Source organism: Notechis scutatus, chromosome 2, assembly GCF_049901735.1.
Source record: "Notechis scutatus isolate UNSWTSFEM ecotype Mainland chromosome 2, rNotScu1.2, whole genome shotgun sequence".
Taxonomy (NCBI): Eukaryota; Metazoa; Chordata; class Lepidosauria; order Squamata; family Elapidae; genus Notechis; species Notechis scutatus.
In genome coordinates this window covers 61863081-61883014 of record NC_142010.1, presented here as the reverse complement: position 1 = coordinate 61883014, position 19934 = coordinate 61863081, and the positions used below count along the sequence as shown (strand labels likewise).

The 19934-nt window shown below is 39.9% G+C and overlaps 1 protein-coding gene across 1 annotated transcript in view; it reads right to left on the bottom strand.

The window, feature by feature from the left end:
* Positions 1–1126: 1126 nt before the first annotated feature.
* STIMATE (STIM activating enhancer) overlaps positions 1127–19934 on the bottom strand; it is a 43022-nt gene continuing 24214 nt past the window's right edge. The window contains exons 5-8 of the mRNA XM_026680520.2: positions 8386–8498; positions 7033–7110; positions 5605–5754; positions 1127–1816 (exon numbers count right to left, since the gene is read on the bottom strand). Coding sequence (XP_026536305.1) covers positions 1700–1816; positions 5605–5754; positions 7033–7110; positions 8386–8498 — 458 coding nt within the window. The 3' untranslated portion in view covers positions 1127–1699. The remainder of the gene's footprint in view (positions 1817–5604; positions 5755–7032; positions 7111–8385; positions 8499–19934) is intronic.

Sequence of the window (19934 nt, the reverse complement as noted above, 5' to 3'; positions counted from 1 at the left end):
CGCTGTACAGGCTTATAGTAACTTAAAGGAGAGGTGAAGAACTATATGCCTGTCTGCTACTTGTCATTGCCCATTTCAGAGCAGAGCAAAGCAGAACAGAGCAGAGCACAGCAGAGGGAAAGCCATTAGTTTTTAATTAATTAAAAACTAAGAAAACATGTCAAGATGACTGCTATTAAGACACCCTTCTCTCTGTATATAGACAGCACCACTCTGTCCCTAAGCTTTTCCTGGAATAGATACTCAGTAGAATGGTTGGAAAAAGTAATAGATTGGAGAAATAATCAGAGAACCAAGGACATTGATACAAAACTGTCCCATTGTCTTATAAAATATTATCATTAATCTTTTCAGGTCAATATTAAGGAATTGCACTGCTGTCCAGCTGTTGAATATTTTTAGCGTCATCACAAGAGATGAGGACAAAACCATAATTAGCTGGCTCTGCCTACCATTGGCTATTATTTCTTCTGCCCTATACTAGCCATCACTGCAAGTAGTAATGAACTGGGCTATCAGACATCCCATTTAACAACAGGCCTACAAGTACTTCATCAACAGAGACACTTTCCAGTAACCCTAGGGTAGCCATAATGACATTAACACTAATCACCAAATATGTTCATTATACTATGCTCTGACTCTGACCTAGCCATCTGAAATGAGACTTAACAAAAAGAAAAAGAAAAGAAAAATGGAGAATAAGCCATTAGTAATTCATGGACTCTCAAACAGCCAGCTGAACTGCACTGAGAAGAAGCAAAATGCTCTTATCTGTACATAATTAGCTTTTGAAGACAAGGAATGTTTGCTGAAGTTTTGGAATAGTTTTGCTGTGAGATCAAAGGATTTCCAAATACTGAAGAAACCATTATTATCAAAATAGTGTTAAGTGTTGAGTTGATATACAGAGGAAAACCCTGTATTTGTTGCTTTTCTGCTAAAGTACTCAGCATACACACAGAACACCCCCCCTGTTTCAAAAGTGATCACTGCTGCCACTTCATTGTTCTTTGCTTCAGATTCTCTTCAGAGCAAAGCCACCTCATTCTAGAAAGCAATCAGATGCCACTTCCCTTTGTCCCTGCACTATCCTTCTTTATGAGATATAGACAATGGAAAACCATTTTTGTTGCACATCTGACCTTTTTAACCACATACACTAAGCAACAGTACAATTTCTTTGATAAAGAGACGCCTTAAATATCCCAGTATGAAAATATAACTTAAATATAAAAGTTTAAACAGGTTAGAAGAGATCTGGGGGAAAAAAACACCTTTGCAGCCCATTAGTTCCATAGGTACCATTAATTTCTAACTGTAAAACTATTCTGCTTCAGCAGTACGCTGCAAAAATCTGGGTTTTTTTGTGATAAAACATACTGATTCAAAGTTTGTCAATCCTCCTGTTACTTTCAGAGTGTCACTGAGGAACCACAGTGAAATGATGGTATTCTATGCCTGTGTTCTGGAGGCTCCCCTCCATCTAAACCACTGTGGTGACAAGAATTTGTGAACACATACTGAGAAGAGATTCTTGCATATTTTCCATAGTGCAACTGAACAGGTAAGTGTTTCCAATGGTTGGATATTCCCTTTGATTCAGTCTTGAGGCAACAAGCATCCTATGGCCAAGTGAAAATTCACTGAGGTGGACAGATCTCTCATTAACTTGCAAGTATCCAGACTGCAGAGCCTGTCATACAGGCAGACCAAAGCGATGCTTTTTTTTCTTAACAGACTTTAAATTAGTCAGTCTCCTAAGATCTTCTTCCACGTCAGATTCCTCCATTTCATCATCTGCTGAAATTAGAATCTAAAGACAAAAAGACATGCAATTAAAATTACACCAAATTTCAACAAACATTTTGGCATTAAAGGTAACTTGTAGCTTTATCTTTCATGATTTCTCAAAGTATAATTTAAACTGGTTATTTTTCTCTGAACATATTAGCTGTATCTGAAGGAATTTAATTTATAAGTATATGTGAATATTTGTTTCTACTAAAATCATTTAGGATATACTAAGAAATTGAAATATAAATATGGTGCAGAAAGACAGACACACACAAAGACTCTGAACTGAGTAGTTCAGGATAAACAAAGCTAGGGGAATTATTAGAGGCTCTTTGGGGCAGAATATGATCTCTGCCTAATTCAGGGAGATAAGTTATAGAGTTCTACTGAAAACACCCTTGGTTGATCAGAAGTTCTAGGTAATCCAGTCTCAAACATTTCGTTTCTGGGAAAGTTGATTAAGAAACTGGTATCTCACCACTCCAGACACATCTGAACAATACTGATTATCTAGAAACATTTCAATTTTGCTTCTAAATGATCTCTGGCACTGACATGCTTTGGTTGCTTTAAGGGATGAATTATGCTGCTGACTGCATCTGAGGCTGGGGAGGGATGCAGACCTACTTGTTTTCCTGGAATTATAAATTGTTCTGCTGTGGATCATCCAGTGGGATTGGGCTGTTTTGCAGCGATACCTGTGCTTCCTATTGCCCTATGGTGGGAAATTGATTTAGAAGACAATTATTCATTGTCTAACCATGGGTGTCCAACCTTTTGGCTTGCTTGGGCTGCAATGAGTGAAGAATTGTCTTGGATCTCATATAAAATATACAACATAAATCACACAATGATGTTAAAAGTTTACAATCTTGTGGTATTGTATTACTAGCTATCCAGGGCTGCATGCAGCCTGTGGGCCATGGGACTGGCACACCTGATCTCAACCAGTGGTCGCCAACCAGTGGGCCAGAGACTATTGGTGGTCCATGAGAAAATTTTGGTAGTCTGCAGAGAAATGTCACCCCCAAAGCAATTAATCCAGGCTGCACAGGAACACAAGGCTGCGCCGCCCACAAGGCCCGTGGGAATACAAGGCTTGCGTTGCTTGCATTGCGAACAAAATGAGGTAGTGAGGGGAGAGGGAAAAGGGCGGAGGGGGGAACTTGCACCACTTGCCCCATGTGCCTCGCCTGGCTGCTTCTTTCTGCTTCTTTCTTCTTCTGCTTTTGGCTGCAGGGAAAGCAGCAAAAGTCTTTCTTTCTCTCCCCCAAATGCCACCAGAAACGAGTCTTTGGGATCCTGCAAGGCATCCTGCTCCAAGAGGCTGTGCTGGTGTGGCAAGTCTAACAAAGACTCATTTCTGGCGGAATTTGGGGGAGAGAAAGACTTCTGCTGCTTTCCTTGAATGAAGCCAAAAGTCTCTTTCTCTCTCTTTCTCTTTCCCCCCGAGAATGGAGCTGGAGACGGTATCCTGTGATCCCAAATAAAGAATGATTGATCGGTAGGAAAACAGGGTGGGGAATTTTCCTGCAGAATTTTTTGGAGATTTTCCTAGGGTCTATGGTCTGTGGGATTTAAAATTATGAGTTTGGTGGTCCCTAAGGTCCAAAAGGTTGGCAACCCCTGATCTAAACTGTTAATCTGTGGTATCCCACAGAGTTTGTCTTATTTTACCCGTTTAACATCTGCATAAAATTGATTGGGGAAACCATTTGAAACTATGGAGTAAGTTGACATCAAACTATGACTCCCAATTCTTGGTCAAAATATTAGTGAACCTCAACTTTTTCCCACAGAATCCCAATTTGCTGTGAAATAAGTTGAAACTAACACAAATGATATCCACTGTTCTTTATTCCATAGTCCACAAAACAGACACTTTGCTTTTGATTTAGGATTTAACACATTCTTGTAATTAATAAACAAATTAAAATAGCATGGATATAACTATTAGTTTGCTATAACAGTTATAACAAAACCTAATATTTTGTAGCTTGCCTTTTTGAGAAAATAACTGTAATCAAATGTTTTCTATAGTCCTGAACAAGACTTCTACATTTCCCAAATGGCAGTCTGTTCACTCTTCTTAAGCAAATTACTCCATTTGTCTGAAGGGTTCCTTCTCCCAATTGTGAATGATTGTGAATCTTTTCATAGATGTTCTACTGGATTCAGATCAGAACTCACAGCAGGACCCTTCAGAGGAGTCCAATATTTGTTTTCAACTATTTTTGGGTTTTCTTCAATGTACTGTATGTTTTTGGTCATTTTCTTTGCTAGAGGACCTGTGACCTGTGACTGAGACATAGCTTTAAAACACTGGACATTATGTTTTGCTCTAAAATTCCTTAGTAATTCTCTGATTTCATTGAATCCTGGTGCCCTGTATAAGATTTAATACCACCCCATAATATTGTGGAGATTCCTCCAAGTTTCACAGCAGGTTTTTTTTCTGCGAACCCAGAGCTGCTGTAACTTACCAAAAAGTTTTCATCTGTTCAAAGGACATTGTCCCAGAAGGACTAAATCTTGTCAACATTCATTTTAACAAATTCCAGTCAGGCTTTTTTGTGCCCACCTTTCAGAAGAAGGTTATTCCCAGGTCTTCTACCATGAAGGCAACGTAATGCGATATTGCTGTACCTTTATCTTGGAGGTCAGCCAGAATGTGTTTGGAATGTGTTTCCACCATTTAACTATAATTCTGTTGAACCTGGAATCAATTTTCCTCTTGTAGCCACATTGAGGGCAGTCAACATGATCCCAAGGACCTTAAAGGTCTTGATTATATTAGCAATCTTGGTCTCAGGAATATGAAGCTCTTTGGAGATAGCGTTGAAATTTTTACCATGCTGGGATATTATCTTATTCCTTTCTTCCTCAGACAAGTCTATGCTTTTTTTTCCCTCTCTTTTCCAAATTTGCTGTGCTGCACACAATGACATAAAATGCCAGAGTACTTTTCTCCATTCAAATAGGCTGAGTGACTGCTTATGAAACAGAAGATCCCTTTGATACCAATTAAAGTAAATGTTCTATATGAGAGATCACTAAAATCCAGTATCTTTTAACTTCTAAGGGATACAATAATGTCCATGCCATTTATATTCAGTTATGTATCAAAAGCAGTGTCTGCTCTAATCTCTATGAACATATTTTCTATTTGTTATTAGGAAGTTAGTCTCTGGGACTGAATTGCATGCTGCTTTAAATGCTGCTGTAGTTCATTGAAAGAGAAGTCCAAAGTCTGAAAGTTCTCAGTTGCTATTAAATAGATCTTGCAAGGAGCAAGTCTGCATTGTTAATGTTTACTGAACCAGCCATGATTACTCCTGCAATCAGTAAGCTGCTATTCAGGGTAAGGAACTGAGTTCATATAATGCCACTTATGAACAAGTTGCACAGGTTGACAATTACTTATTGGACACATTTAAGATGCTGGTGTTAATGTTTCAACCCTGAATTACCTTAGGTCCTGGCTACCTGAGTGATATTCTCCCCTATTAGAGGCATGTCGGGTCTTTAAGAAGAGCAGGAGAGGCCTTTCTGAAGATGCCCTTACTGTTGGAGACAAACTTACTGGTATTCTAATTTTCAGTAATTGGTAGGTTCTGTAGCTACTCATACCTTAAGGAGAAGACCAAAGTTGCACGTCATTTGCCAGATTTTAAGTGTGAATTGAAGTCTGCTTCTAAATGTTTTACTTCCATGTTTTATTTACTTTCCGTGGCTGCCTTGGTGCTCAAAATGAACAGAAAACAGAGGAAATTAACAGATAAATTAAAAAAAAACAAAAAAACTTGCCTCTGACTCTGAGTCCTCATGTGATGCTGCTCTCCTGTATCGGATTTTGCTCCCATTCCTTGAATCTTGACCTGATTCTTTCTCTTCAAGTTTAGCTTTTGTCTTTCCTTTCTTCATAAGGAAGTTATCAACAACCCAAAACATTAATGCCTATTAAAAAGGAGAAGTCATGTTAAGTTCCATTATCTTTCATATTGTTGGACAGTTATGAGATTCAAGGGATTTACAGTATAAGAAACCTCTATCTAAATATACCCAATTAAGATATATATATATATATATATATATATATATATATATATATATATACTCATTAAGAAAGATGGAAACCTAAAACTGAAGTTCACTAGATCTTTTTTCAAGTTCATAAACTCAAAAAATATAAAAAGAATTTAAATAGCTATTCAATAACTTGTAGTCTGCAAGTGGCACAAAAGTCTTTCTTTTATGGCCATAAAAGTGTGGTATCTATAAATTGGAAAGAACTGAACAAGTCAAAAACTAACAAAATGTATTTAAAAATACTATTTGTAAATTGTGTTAAAGAATCTTTAAATATAAAATCCCGCTAGTTAACTATTAAAACTAGTGGCCAAAGCAACTATTTATAAAATCATTGACACAGTAAAAATGTCTAGAATGTAAAATAAATGTATTGCAGATACTGTTTTTGAATTGTAGCTATTGTTTCATGAATGTACATATATACTACTCCTGAACTAACATGAAACCTGAGTCCCGCAAAACCACAAAGCAAGAAACTCTTCTTTGACTTTGGCTGTCATTCTTGGCCATGTGCAGGATTTGATCATCATCAAGCAACATACAAAGCAACTGAACATCTTTGCAGGATTCATTTCCCTATTTTTTTAAATCTGCAGATAAAAATATCCTGAAAGCATCCTAAAGTACTATTTCCAGATGTTTAAAATGTAAACAATTCAGCTAATGATAGGTGAGATTTTAGCTGCTTCAGCCCTTTTAATTTAATTGCCCCTTTTCTTTTGTTCTTTTGTTTTACTGCTGTGTTTATAAATTTTGAAGTTATATTTCTCTTTAATGATGTTGCATTCATTTGTATATTTATTTTGTGGGTTAATTTGGTATCAACTAATAATTATTTCCATTCATGAAAGCAAAATGAAGGAGATAATCTGCAATTATTTTCTTTTGTATTTTTCTTAAAATCACAAACATAAAATACAATCACCATTTTTAAAACTTTTGTTTATGTAGGAATAATCTAACACCCTGCATGCATTAAATATGAGGTTTACAAGCTACACACCAGAATTAATTAGTATTGTAAAAAATAAACTTCAAACCTATACAGCTAGCATATAGGGGTCTTGGAAGTTGCCACTATATATTTGGACTCAAAATATTGCAAAACAGTTCAAATATTCAGAAGATGTCATTTATACCAACATTTACAAAGAAGGGGACTATCAGCATCACAATAGCCAACTCCAACTGAGGATTCTCTATAGGGTTCAACAAAGCTATCTGCAAAGAGGAAAAATATGTTAATATCATGAAGTTATATGCATATACAACGGAATTCTGCACTTATACTAGCACTATGTGAAGTAGTAGATTAATGGAGGCAATTGGGAAGAATAGGTTGGGCAGAAAACAATGCTTTTAGATTAAATTAAAAATGAGTTCCTTAATACATTACAAATTGGGTTACTTCCTTTTAAAACAGGAATCTATACAATTTAAATGCTGATACAAAAAGGTAAATATTAACATTAACATACTTTAATCCACAGTGATTAAATAGCAGTTGCTAAAATCACATGATTGATTTTTAATTCCTTGAACAATATAGCCTCAGCTGTTAAAGTCATCCAGATCATAGCAGCAACTTTCTTATCAGTTTCATGCAAATTTTGCTCAGTAAGTATTAATCTGAAAAGGAAAGAGAAGTAACTCATTTCTATACCTTTTATATTAGTTTATGGCATGATGGAATGATTTTAAGTTCCTGACATTGATGCACAGGGATGGTGAACTGCCCTTTAGAGCAGAGGTTTCATGTTTTAAGTTATTATTTACTTAGACCCATCATCCAAACTCTGTCAAATAAAGTACACATTTTATAATTTGTCTTATAATTTGTGTTGTTCACCAAAAATGAGAAATACAAGTTCCTATTATACAGCGATAATTTGTATACATGCCTGTTTTATTCAGAAAATGTTTCTGGGGAAAAAAAGTGAGAAATGGAAAAACATCTAATGAAAAGAACATTAAAAAAATCCAGTAAGTATATTGTTATAAATTAGAGTTCACATAGAATGAAATCTACCTAAGCTTAAGAGTTGTCAACAAATGCAGTTCCATTCAGGGCAATGTCTAGCCTCTGCCTGGACACTTCATGTCAGAAATTATTGCTCCCCTCGGTAACTGATTTCACTCAGCAAGTTTTCCTAACTTTCAGCTGGAATCTGCCTTCCTGAACTTAACATCGTTTTACTGATTTTACTCTTTTACAGAAGCACAGCTATATTTTAGTAATGTAGTAAAATCAGGGCATTAAAACCTGATTGTTAAGGATAACCAGACTTAGTTATGAAAGTTTTTATTACTTTTACTAATGCAATCTTCTCCAGCATGGTGTTTTTCAACTGTGCTGGACTACATCATCCATACCCTGATCATGGCGTTGAGAGCTGGAGGTCCAAATTGGAGAACACAGCACACATACATAAAAAATATATTGCTAATTCACTTATTATTGAATATAGTTTAAAAAAAGAAACAAAAACTTCAAACCTCTTTCCACTGAGGTATTAGGAGGACTATAATTATGATCGTTTTCTCAAACATCATGATAATTATGTACAATGCACACTGGCCTACCCAAGCGCGACATTGCAATGGGTCACCTGCAAAAGAAAATATAAATGGTTAATACAGCTAAAGAAGCTAACAACTGTGTTGACATATATCACAAAATTCTGCACTACAGTGTGTTGGTCTTCACTTTAGATGTGAGTAATCATTTTTATACTAGAATTTTATTTATTGATTTAATTTGTATAGCCACCCTTCTCACTTAAGTGGTTTTGAATAGCTCACAAGAATCATTTGAGTTATCAGTTATAGTCTTGTGCAAAAGACCCAGACATGGTATTTCAGAATTCTGGGCCCTGGAATTTGAGTCCAAGAATTCAAAGTCCTTTGCTACATTCCCCCCTTCCCTATTGATTACAAGATTTCCTCATTTCAGATGAGTAAGTATAAATAGGAATTACACTGTTGCTTTCATTGTTAAACAACTGGGAATAATAAAAAGGGTTGCAAAGTCATTGCAAATCATTCAAAGTCATACTTGAAAATCCAGATTTACATTCTGTTTATACATGCCTTACTTAATTTGCTTTGTTTGTGTGCATGGATATGAACAGTGTTGTATACATTTGTTTCATGAGTGCAGAAATTGAATAGCACAAATGTAGAAATACTATTTTTCCATATAGAATCCTTGTGTATTTGAATTTAAATGACCAGTCATCTCAGCAATGCAAATTAACAGGACAATATAAATACAATGTAGTAGTAGTAGTAGTAGTAGTAGTAGTAGTAGTAGTAGTAAAATACTGTTCTCAATCAACCAAAACAAAACGGCTCTCAAACACACCATTTACTAGTAATGTGAGATCCAATTAATTGGACTTCAATACAATGAAATAATAAAAAAGTGAATTAATAAAATTAAGAGTACTCTAATTTGTTAAATATATGTTATTTTATTTAGTCATTTTGTTCTAGAAGAATTGTGTATTTGGAAATGGTATTTGTACTCAGACGACACACCGTTTAAAGATGGATTGTTTATATAAAATAAAATAAAAAAAATATGAAAAAATATGAAAAAAGGACAACAAAAATAGTCTGCCCATGGTTTTTTGGTTGCAAAGCAAGTTATAACTTAAGGCTAGAAGGAACACACATGTTATGGGTCAATGCTTGCCAGGAGAGAGGGATTCTTCCCTGAGGGGGACCTTGGAAGAGAGTCTTTTTAGTAGCCACTCCCACTGTTTTGAATCTCTTTCTGGCAGAAACTGAGTCAGCTTGTTTTTCCTGGACTCTAGGAAAATGTTGAAGATTGCCATATTCCATATTGGAGAATATCGTGCCTAAAAATAGAATTCACAGGTACATTTCTATTTCCTAGGATTTTATAGTTTACTTTGGTTTTTTTTCTTATATGTTTGAGGGTTTATATTGAAATATGAGCAAAGTAAATATAATTTAAGAAATATAAACAGTGTGGATGAGGGTACTCTTATTTTATCTATTATATAAAAAATATTGGTTTATCAAATAACCTGTAGTTAACTTAGTTTACACAAAATATTTCAGCATAAAAATGGCTTAGAATGAGAATTTTTCTGTAGCTATACAAAACTTGTCTTAATATTTTAATTAGACAAATATTCAATCTGGAATATTCTTGAAGTTCTTAGAAAAAGCTTTGTAATCCCATTTAAGATTAATTTGTTTTTGTTTTTGTGTTTGCCTTCAAATGTACAGTCTTTGATACTCTGCATAAAACATTGCTGGATTGTAACTATTGTAAAGATTAGCTTTCATTGTAGAATATTTGGTGATTTTAATCATTAAACAATTAAAAAAACCCATTTTTCTAAAAAATTGTGTTGCCTAAACTACAAATAAAACCTGTAAAAAAATCTGGCTGAGGACTCAGGGAATGTGGAGAAGAATCAAAAGAAGGAACAAGGTATTAGCAACAAGACAACATGTAAAAGTTTGCAAATGCAATTTACTATGCTATAAGTTAATTACAACGACATCAAATCTACACATCAACTACTGTTGACAAAATCTTTTTTTTCTAAGACACTTCAAATGCAGACACACAACTCAACTTGAGAACTAAGCAATGGAAAATCAAATACTTTTAAACAGCTGCAATGCAAAATGGATCTCAGCCATTTCCTTTTCTGGAAAGGCTTTAAAAGACATGCTCCAGATAGTTTACTAGCTAGTCTTGATGTTTATAATATTTATATCTGTGCTACATAATACTTAAGCATTTCAACAATTTCTGATGAAAGTTAGTAAATAAACCTGCATTTTCATTTCCAAACCCATTTAGACTATTAGATAAAAGTTAGTTATAAAGTGGTATATAGTGGTACTTAAAAGGTTTGTGAAGGTTTTTAATATTTCTGCATAAATAGGACCTAAAATGTGACCTGTTTTTCACATAAGTCCTAAAGCTAGATAAAAATAACACAGTTAAACAAAAAAGCCAAAGGCATTATACTTGATTGATAATTATCTAAAGCAGTGGTTCCCAAAGTGGGCGGTACCACCCCCTGGGGGGCAGTGGGATGCCTTAGGGGGGCGCTAATAGGCAAGGGGGCCGGCAGGGGGGCGCTAAGAGGTGGCAGGGGGGCGTTCGAAGCCCTGCGGGGTCACCCCATTGACTGTTGCACCGCTCCGCTCCGATGCACCGCATTGTAATGGGCTCCAGGAAGAGGAGGAGGGGATGTAGTAAAGTGCACTAAATTTGAGTGTGCTGCACAGGTGCTGCAAGAGCAGCGAACAGCCATGGAGCCGGCTGTGGTGAGGACTGGAGGGTGCGCATGAGAGGAGAAGGAGGGGAGAGGGAGGAAGGAAACCTCCGCCATCGTTTGCACTCATTCCTCAGCCAGCCTGGATTTCCAAAAACTCGCCAAGAAGAAAGAAAAGAAGCTTCTCACACTCTCGGAAAGTCCTGTGTTCTCTACTTGGAGCTCTTCACTATCCTTTTTTCTTCCTTCCTTTTGGAAATCCAGGCTAGCTGAGGAACAAGCGGAAGCTGCGGTGGAGGCTTCCCTCCTCCCCCTCTTGTTCTTCAGCCAGCCCAGATTTCCAAAAGGAAGAAAGAAAAGGGGACAGCAAAGAGCCCCAAGGAGAGCATGCAGGGCTTTCCGAGAGAGTGAGAAGAGACACAGACAGGGAGAGAGAGGGAGATACAAAGGGAGGGACAGATTCGGCTCAATTCAGCTCTGTCTGTTCCCCTCTCTCCGTCTTTGCCCAGTTTTGCAAGGATCCAGCAGAGATCTAAGGCAGCAACCTCGTAGCACTGTGAGGTTACAGCCTGACTGTCACTCCTTTTGGAATGCAAGGTTTATTTTTGTTTCTTTCCGAAGACAGAAAGAACATGGCCAAATTTCCTTACAGTTATTCCCTGGGTGTGGGAGTTGGGAAGAGGAGTTGGGAGTGGGGGAGAAGGAGGGAGGAAGAGGCATAGAGAGAGAGAAAGAGAGAGAGTTAGAGGAGAGAGAGAGAAGGAGAGGGAGAGAGAAAGAGAGATGAGCAGGAGGAAAGGAGGGAGAGGGAGATAGAGGGAGAAAGATAGAGATGGGAGAGGGAGGGAGGAGAGAGAGAGAGAGCAACCTGTTCCCCATAGAAAACACAGAAAACCACAAAACCTTGGGGGGGGGGTAATGTGACTCAGTGGGAGTGACATTGAGTTGTCATGCCCACCCATGTCTTGGGGCTCCGAGTGTTTTGTTTTCTGTGGGAAACAGGTCCAAATGGCTCTTTGAGTGTTTAAGGTTGCAGACCCCTGACCTAGGGTGAGGCAGAGGAAGGGGGGCTTTGACCACATGCCCAACATCCAGGATCCTGCTCAGCCAAGCCCACCCCTCTTTGTAGTGCAACAGTCAATGGGGTAAGCCTGCAGTGCTGGCCGTGCCTGACAGCAAATTCACCGGGTGCCCCTACTGCCAGGGATCAGCCTCCCAAGCTGCCCCCTCTCTCGGGGCATTCACATTGTAGAGGGCGGTGCTGTTCCCTCCTTCCTGGAGCAGGGAAGAGTTGAGGAAGCCCAGAGCAGGCAGCTTTGTTCTACTTTCGCAATGTGCCGCCGCTGCATTCAACGCGCCAGCTCCGCAGGCTCACCCCATTGAGCCCCTTGCACCTTTCCGGTGCAACAGTGCATGGGGTGAGCCTGCGGAGCCGGCGCCTCGAATGCCTCCCTGCCATGTCTTAGCGCCCCCAAGGGGGCTGGCAGAAGGGCGCTAAAAGGCAGCAGGAGGGTGTTCGAGGTGCCAGCACTGCAGGCTTACCCCATTGACTGTTGCACTACTCCGGAGCCGGCGCCTCAAATGTGGTGACGGCGGCTTTGCTTTATTTTTCCAAAGTGCCGCCGCTGTTGCGTTCTGTCTGTCTGTCTGTCTGTCTATCCATCCATACTTCCATCCAAAAGGTCTTCTGTCTGTCTGTCTTCCTTCCTTCCTGCCTACCTGCCTGCCTTTCTATCTAGCTACCTACCTACCTACCTATCTACCAATACCTATCTACCTACCTATCCATCCATCCATCCATCCAAAAGGTCTGTCTGTCTGTCTTCCTGCCTGCTTGCCTGCCTGCCTACCTACCTACCAATATATCTATCTATGTACCTACCTACCTGTCTCTCTCTCTCTGTCTCTCTATCTATCCATCCATCCATGTTCGAAGCGCCGGCCCTGCAGGCACATTGGGAAAGTAGAGCAAAGCCAGTCTGGGAGGGAGGGAGGGGAGAGAGAGAGAGAGAGAGAGAGAGACCTGATGCATCAGTTTGAAATGAGGCCTAGTTTAGACTGAGGCCCTTTTCCACATTGAAACATCTTTGCCAGCTCATTGAAACATCTTTGGCTTCTATTAAAGGTTTTGTGGACGAAACATGGTCAAGACTATTAGGAAGCTCTCACATTTTGTTGAGGCTTTAAACAGGATCCATTGGACCAGATCTCTACCCTAAAAAATTACTTTTCTCCAATGTTTTAAAGTGCCAATTCTGAAGAAGGCAAAACCAAAATGTACTGGTAAATTATAAGGAGAACACACACACACATTCCCTTCTAACCCTGCTGGAGCAGGTGATTGGACTAGAATAGATATCTCATTATCTTTCTCCTCCCTCCCTCCCTCCTTATTTCTTTTTCTTTCTCTCCCTTCCTTCCATCCCCCCTCTTTCTTCATCTGTCCCTTTTTCTTTCTTTCCCTTTTCTCTTTCTTTTCTTCCTTCTCTCTTTCTCTCTCTCTTTCTTTTCTCTCTGTCTCTTTCCCTCTCTCAGGCTCACCCCTTTGACTTGGTGCACTGCTTCACTTGGACTTACTTGGGCAGGTCCCTCCAATTCAGCAGGCTCAATAGGGTGGACCTGCGGGGCTGGCACCTAAAACGCGGCAGTGGTGTCATGTTTGAAAAGTCGAGCAAAGCCAGAGGTCGATAATTTTTGCTGCAAAGAATCACAAAAGCTTTTGGGTTGTACACAAGAAGGGACACACATGTCAATGCAATTCAGCAACATAAAATAAAGAGATACAAATAAAACAAATCAACAAGAATCAGCAAAACATCTCTGATTAGATTTTATTCACTACTAGAATCTAATCAGAGATGCTTTGCCGATTCTAGTCCAATGACCTGCTCCAGCAGGGTTAGAAGGGAGTGTGTGTATATGTGTGTGCATGGCTGTCAAAACTCCAAAAACAGGTCAAATAGTTCTGGGGAGGCCAGTCATAAATTAGAACACTTGCTAAACAACCGGCCATTAAGTGAGGACCACTTGTATTTGGTTTGCCAGTCACCTGGCCACGCCCCCCATTCACATGACCAAACCACACCCATCCGGTCATGTGTCCAGCAAGCCACGCCCAGCCAGCAAGCCACACCAGCAAACCACATGACCAGCAAGCCACGCCCACCCACTCGTGACCAGCAAGCCATGCCCTCAAATTAGGCCACGCCCACAGAAATTTAAATCCCACCCCTGGGTGGGGGGCACCGAGGATGAGTTTGTAATACAAAGGGGGAGGTGGACTGAAAAAGTTTGGGAACCACTGATCTAAAGCTACATATCTGTGGGTGGCCAAAGTATCTTAATCTTTAGGGTTATCAGTTCATTTGAAGGGAGAATTAGAGCCAGAATCACCCAATGGATGACAATGAGGGGTTCTACTTTATTTAAAGAATAGGATTCTGGTATTCACTGTCTGATCTTGACAACACAGATATGCAGAAGTGTGTCATGGTTTAAACCAGGGGTGTCCAACCTTGGCAACTTTAAGCCTGGAGGACTTCAACTCCCAGAATTCCCCAGCCAGCAAAGGAGATTGTTGAGGATTTCCAAAATATAATTGTTGATGCTTTTGATGCTGGTTGATGCTCACTAGGCTGGAAAGTTTACAAAACTATTTCCAAAGAATTTGGACTTCTCTACAGTCCAAACAGTAGCCAGGCAGCTCTTGCACAACGAAAGAAACAATTATTGTCTTTATAACAGGTGCTGTCCTTTGCTTTTCACCTTCTGAAGGTGTGGACAGTGACACATATTTGTTATTATCGTTTTTGTAGAAATGATGAGTTGTTAAATTAAAGCTGGGATACTTCCAGGAATTTCCTGATAGTAATTTCACTGAACTCAATGGGACCAAATTTCCAAAAAAGTATGGACTGGATTAGAATGTAAATCAACTTCTGGAGCATATCCTACTATTGAAAATGCAGCAAAACAAAAAAGCCCTAGCTTTAGAAAATTAAACATAATTCACATGTCACATTCAGGGGTCTCCAACCTTGGCAACTTGTGCATTTCAACTCCCAGAATTCAACACTGAGAGTTGAGGTCCAAAAGTCTTAAAGTTGCCAAGGTTGGAGACCTCTGCATTATAGAACTCCTAGATGGAAATTGCCTCTGTAATAAAAAAAGTTTCACATCTCCAATGATCCTTTTTATCCTCAGTTTGCTTTAATTTCACATGCCCAAAAGCACATTTGGCAAACTAAAAGAATTTCAGCTTTAAGTAGAACAGAAGAAACAATTTTCTTTTCTTTGGGAGAAATTAAGCTTAAAGATGAGTCTAGGAAACTAAATCTTGGTAACTGAATCTGTTACTCTTATCATTTTGTTAATTTGTGCCTCCTGGCACATCACTATGTTATTTGTAAAGCACACTGGAGTTTATTATGGTGCTTAGAGAAGTATGAAGAGGCTAAAATAAATTATTTCAATATTTGCATAACAACTTTACTTTTTAAAACCTAAGAATGGTTAATACTAAAAGTCCTTTTCTCTTTTTGCAATATCTATTCCTCTTGCTGCTGGGATTCCCTTACTAGATTAATGTTGTATTAAATAGGCTGAAAGCCAAAGCAAAAATTAAGTTCATCAGATTGAAATCTATCGTGACAGAAACACTCTTATGCCTTCCCATCCTTCCTATTGCAAAAATATGCAAACCTGGATGGAATTTGTTAGAATAGAGGTATAGCAATCAACATGAAGTATGTTTTAAAATTAGGAATAGGAGGAAAGGCTTGCAAATCATTTTCTAAAACTGAAAGCCAAAAACAATGCAAAATGAGACATTCCAACTAATGCACAGGAATTGATGTTCAATCTGTCCAGTTTTATAGTCGGTTGACTGTTTATAAGATATACGTTCTGCACAGGGCAACTAAATTGGTTACTAACATCTCCACTGACTAACAGTGGATTAAGAAACCAGATTACACAATATAAAATATATAACCATTGGATGAATGTATAAGATTAAATTATAATGAAATTTAGAATATCTCGCATAGAATGATGGAAAAATAGTTTAGTCAAATGAATGATTAATGATTGATAATACATAAGCACATGTTAGATTGATAAGGTGAGAATTTATACAACTTGTGAGTAATGGCAAAAAAAGGATAGCACAAAAGATTGTAACCAACTGACACACTGTATGTATATAATTGAAAGATGGTTGTATGTTTTTATGTCTTGTTTGTATGTTTGTTGTAAAAAATTATATATATATATGTATGTGTGTGTGTGTGTGTGTGTGTGTGTGTGTGTATATAAACCAGATTACAAAACTACTTTTTACTTTAAAGATCAGTGTAGTTTTTGAGAACAAAAATGACACTCTCCCACTCTTTTAAGTATCCTTGTCAGTCTGGGAGAGATTTAGAGGATTGTGTGCAGCCATCTTACAGAGTTGTGAAACCATTACTGCTCCTAACCAGTGCTGCTGGATCTATTTCAAATTAAAGTTAACTAACAGTTAACTGCAATAAGATGAAACGCTATGTTACTGTATGATTAAAGCTGTTAAAGAGAGGATAAAATCTGGGTAGGGACCGAAAAGCTTTAACTTGTTCTTGAGCTACGTCACCTTTATAGAATTGCATTTACAGTGAACCAAAATGGAATTGTTATATGTCACATATCACAAGCATGCATTTTCAATTCAGGTAGTGTTGCTCTGTTTTGAACTAAGCTTCTACACAATTAAAAGAGCAGCATTTCTCCAGAAGCCCAAACACCCGGCACAGCCTGCTCAAGTGCAACTTAATCTGCTATAATACCGTGCATATGTTATGCTGTCAACTCTCTTCTTGAGAGACTGGCAAATGAAACTTATATGCAAATGGGCTTTCAGTCTAAGAAATGAGTTATTGTCCAGAAATAACAACAAACACTGAATCACTAGGGATCAAGTACTATGTCCAGGAAAACAGATGAGCTCACAGAAGACAAACAATCTGCAAATTCAAGGAAGGTTAAAAATGTTTCATTACGTTAATGTTGAGACAAGCAAATGCTGGTTTTATTATTCATACATATGAAATGAAATATTCTATTCACTGACCACTAACTTATTTCAGGCTCTCCTTTTGACCTACACAATGCTATCATTTTCCATCACTGTATCAGATAATCATGTAACTGGCATTAGGAAAACCAATATTTCAGACCCAGCCCTACTTATATTTGACATGCTCAGATTGTTTCTGTATTTCTGCCTTGCAAAGAAGCACTCAGTGAGATACCAATCCCTCTCTGTGCTCTCTCAACCCAACCTTCCACTTTATAACCTTAGAAGGGTCTCTATCTTACCAGAAAAGAAAAAAAATAAGGAGAGGGACAGGACATTGCTATCGTCCTATGTGTAACCAATTCAGTCTGCTTCACAATTGCCACACCCTGAAGGCAGCTAGAATAGCATTGGGTGTTAGGAGGGAGGCTCACAGATAACACCCCACCTCCAATTCAATTCAATTCAAGCCAAGGAAATATAATATAAAACAATAGCAGCAGAGGTGGTATTCAGAAGGTTCTGACCAGTTCTGTTCTATTCAGAAATTTTGAATAGTTCGGAGAACTGGCAAATACCACCTCTGACTGGAGATTTTACATTATCCTTCCCCTGCCATGCCTGCTAAGCCACGCCCACAGAACCGGTAGTAGAAAAAAAATTGAATTCCACCACTGAACAGTAGAAAGCAGATGCTACTTGTGCTACTATTCTTTTTGAATCATCAAACTGAACATTGCCTCTTAAAATAAAATCGATTCAGTGTTTGTAAAAACAAATTTTATCAAATTATAAGGCTACCGCATTCCAGTGTTTAATTTGTATAAATAAAATAAGGGTGTTACTTGATTTATATAACATTTTATATATTACTTTTCTAATATATAAGCATCACTCAGGACAGCTAGTAACATTAAAACGATAGGAAGGCTGAAAAAGAAAGCAAGAAAATGGGCGTTGATTCTTACCTGACACGCCATTTCTCTTCGAGCTGTGAGGATCGTCCAGAGAGTGGGTGGAGCTTCAGTCTCTGCTGTTGTAGGCTGAGCTTAATTTCTGAGGAACGCTCCTCCTTCCATCACGTGGCTCGCCACCGCTTTCCCCAGTTTATGCGAAGACGAGAGGAAAACAGGCATTCTTGCACTCCTCTTACTAGACTTAAAGTGCATTGGCCGAAACAAGACCCCACCAGATGGTGAAAGAAAAGGGAGGGGCTGGACGATCCTCACAGCTCGAAGAGAAATGGCGTGTCAGGTAAGAACCAACGCCCATTCTCCTTAGAGCAGGCATGATATTCCCCTCTGAAAAAAAAATTGGGGCCGGCCAAGAGACCCCCCCACCGCGCGCCAAGAAATCGCTGCCCAGCTCCCTTTTCCTGCCGCTCAGCGGCCTCCGCTTGCGCCGCCCGCCCGCCCGGGCTCCGCTCGCGCCGCCTGCCCGCCCGGGCTCCGCTCGCGCCACCCGCCCACCCGGGCTCCGCTCAGGTATCCGGCTGGGGCTGTCAGGAGTTGCTACCGCTGACGCGGCTCCGGTCCCGCGTTGCCTCGGGAAGGGAAAGGCAAAACCAGGAGCCGCTGCTGCCGTTGCAAAGCGCCGCCGCGGCTCTTCCTTTTTGCCTTTCCCTTCCTGAGGCAACGCGGAACTGGAGCCACGCAGAGCCGCGCCAGCGGTAGCAACTCCTGACTCGGGGCCTCTGAGGGGAGGGGAAGGAGGAGAAGAAGGGGGGAAAGGGGGGGGCGATTCCCAAAAAAATCGGAATTCCGATTTTAATCGGAAGAATATCATGTCTGTTAGAGCTGCTCGGATCATCCAGAGTGGGACATACCAAAGCTGGGACCTGTCCTACGGGAGGGACACCGTCTGGTCTGTAGACTCCTCGGGTTCCCTGAGTACCCTCTGAAGGACCCTTCTACCGAAAGAAGCCTCCGCTGCGGCATACCTGTCGATTTTGTAATGCCTAATGAAGGGCGACGGGGAGGCCCACGTTGCTGCCCGGCAAATGTCGAGTATAGGGCCTGGGTAGCCCAGGCGGCTGAAGTTGCCGCACTCCTGGTGGAGTGAGCCGTGATACCCCTGGGCACTTGGAGGGCCTGTGCCTGGTATGCCTTGGAAATGGCCGCCCTTATCCAACGGCCTATGGTGGTTGAGGGTACCGTGAGCCCTTGTGACTTTGGTTGAAAGGATATAAACAGGGCCTCGGATTTGCGGAAGGTCTGAGTACGCTTAATATAGATCCGCAAGGCACGTCTGACGTCTAAAGTGTGCCATAGTCTCTCCCTTTCATGAGTTGGCTTGGGGCAAAAATTGGGGAGGATAAGTTCTTGAGCCCTGTGGAAAACCGAGTTAATCTTGGGTAGAAAGGAAGGGTCAAGTCAGAGGACCACCCGGTCGGGATGGAAGACGCACAGGTCTTTCCTAACAGACAGAGCAGCGATCTCTGAAATCCTACGGGCTGATGTAATTGCGACCAGGAACACTACTTTGTAGGATAGGAACTGGAGAGAGACCTCTCTTAGGGGTTCGAAGGGTGGCTTAGTGAGAGAAGTCAGGACTCTGTTGAGGTCCCAGGTCGGATACCAGTGAAGGGATGGTGGCCGTAAGTTTGTGGCCCCTTTCAGAAAGGCTCGGATGCGGGGATGGTGAGAGAGGGAACTGACACCCTCGCAGGAAATGACGGTGGATAAGGCTGCCACCTGACGCCTTAGTGTGTTGGGGGACAGTCCCTT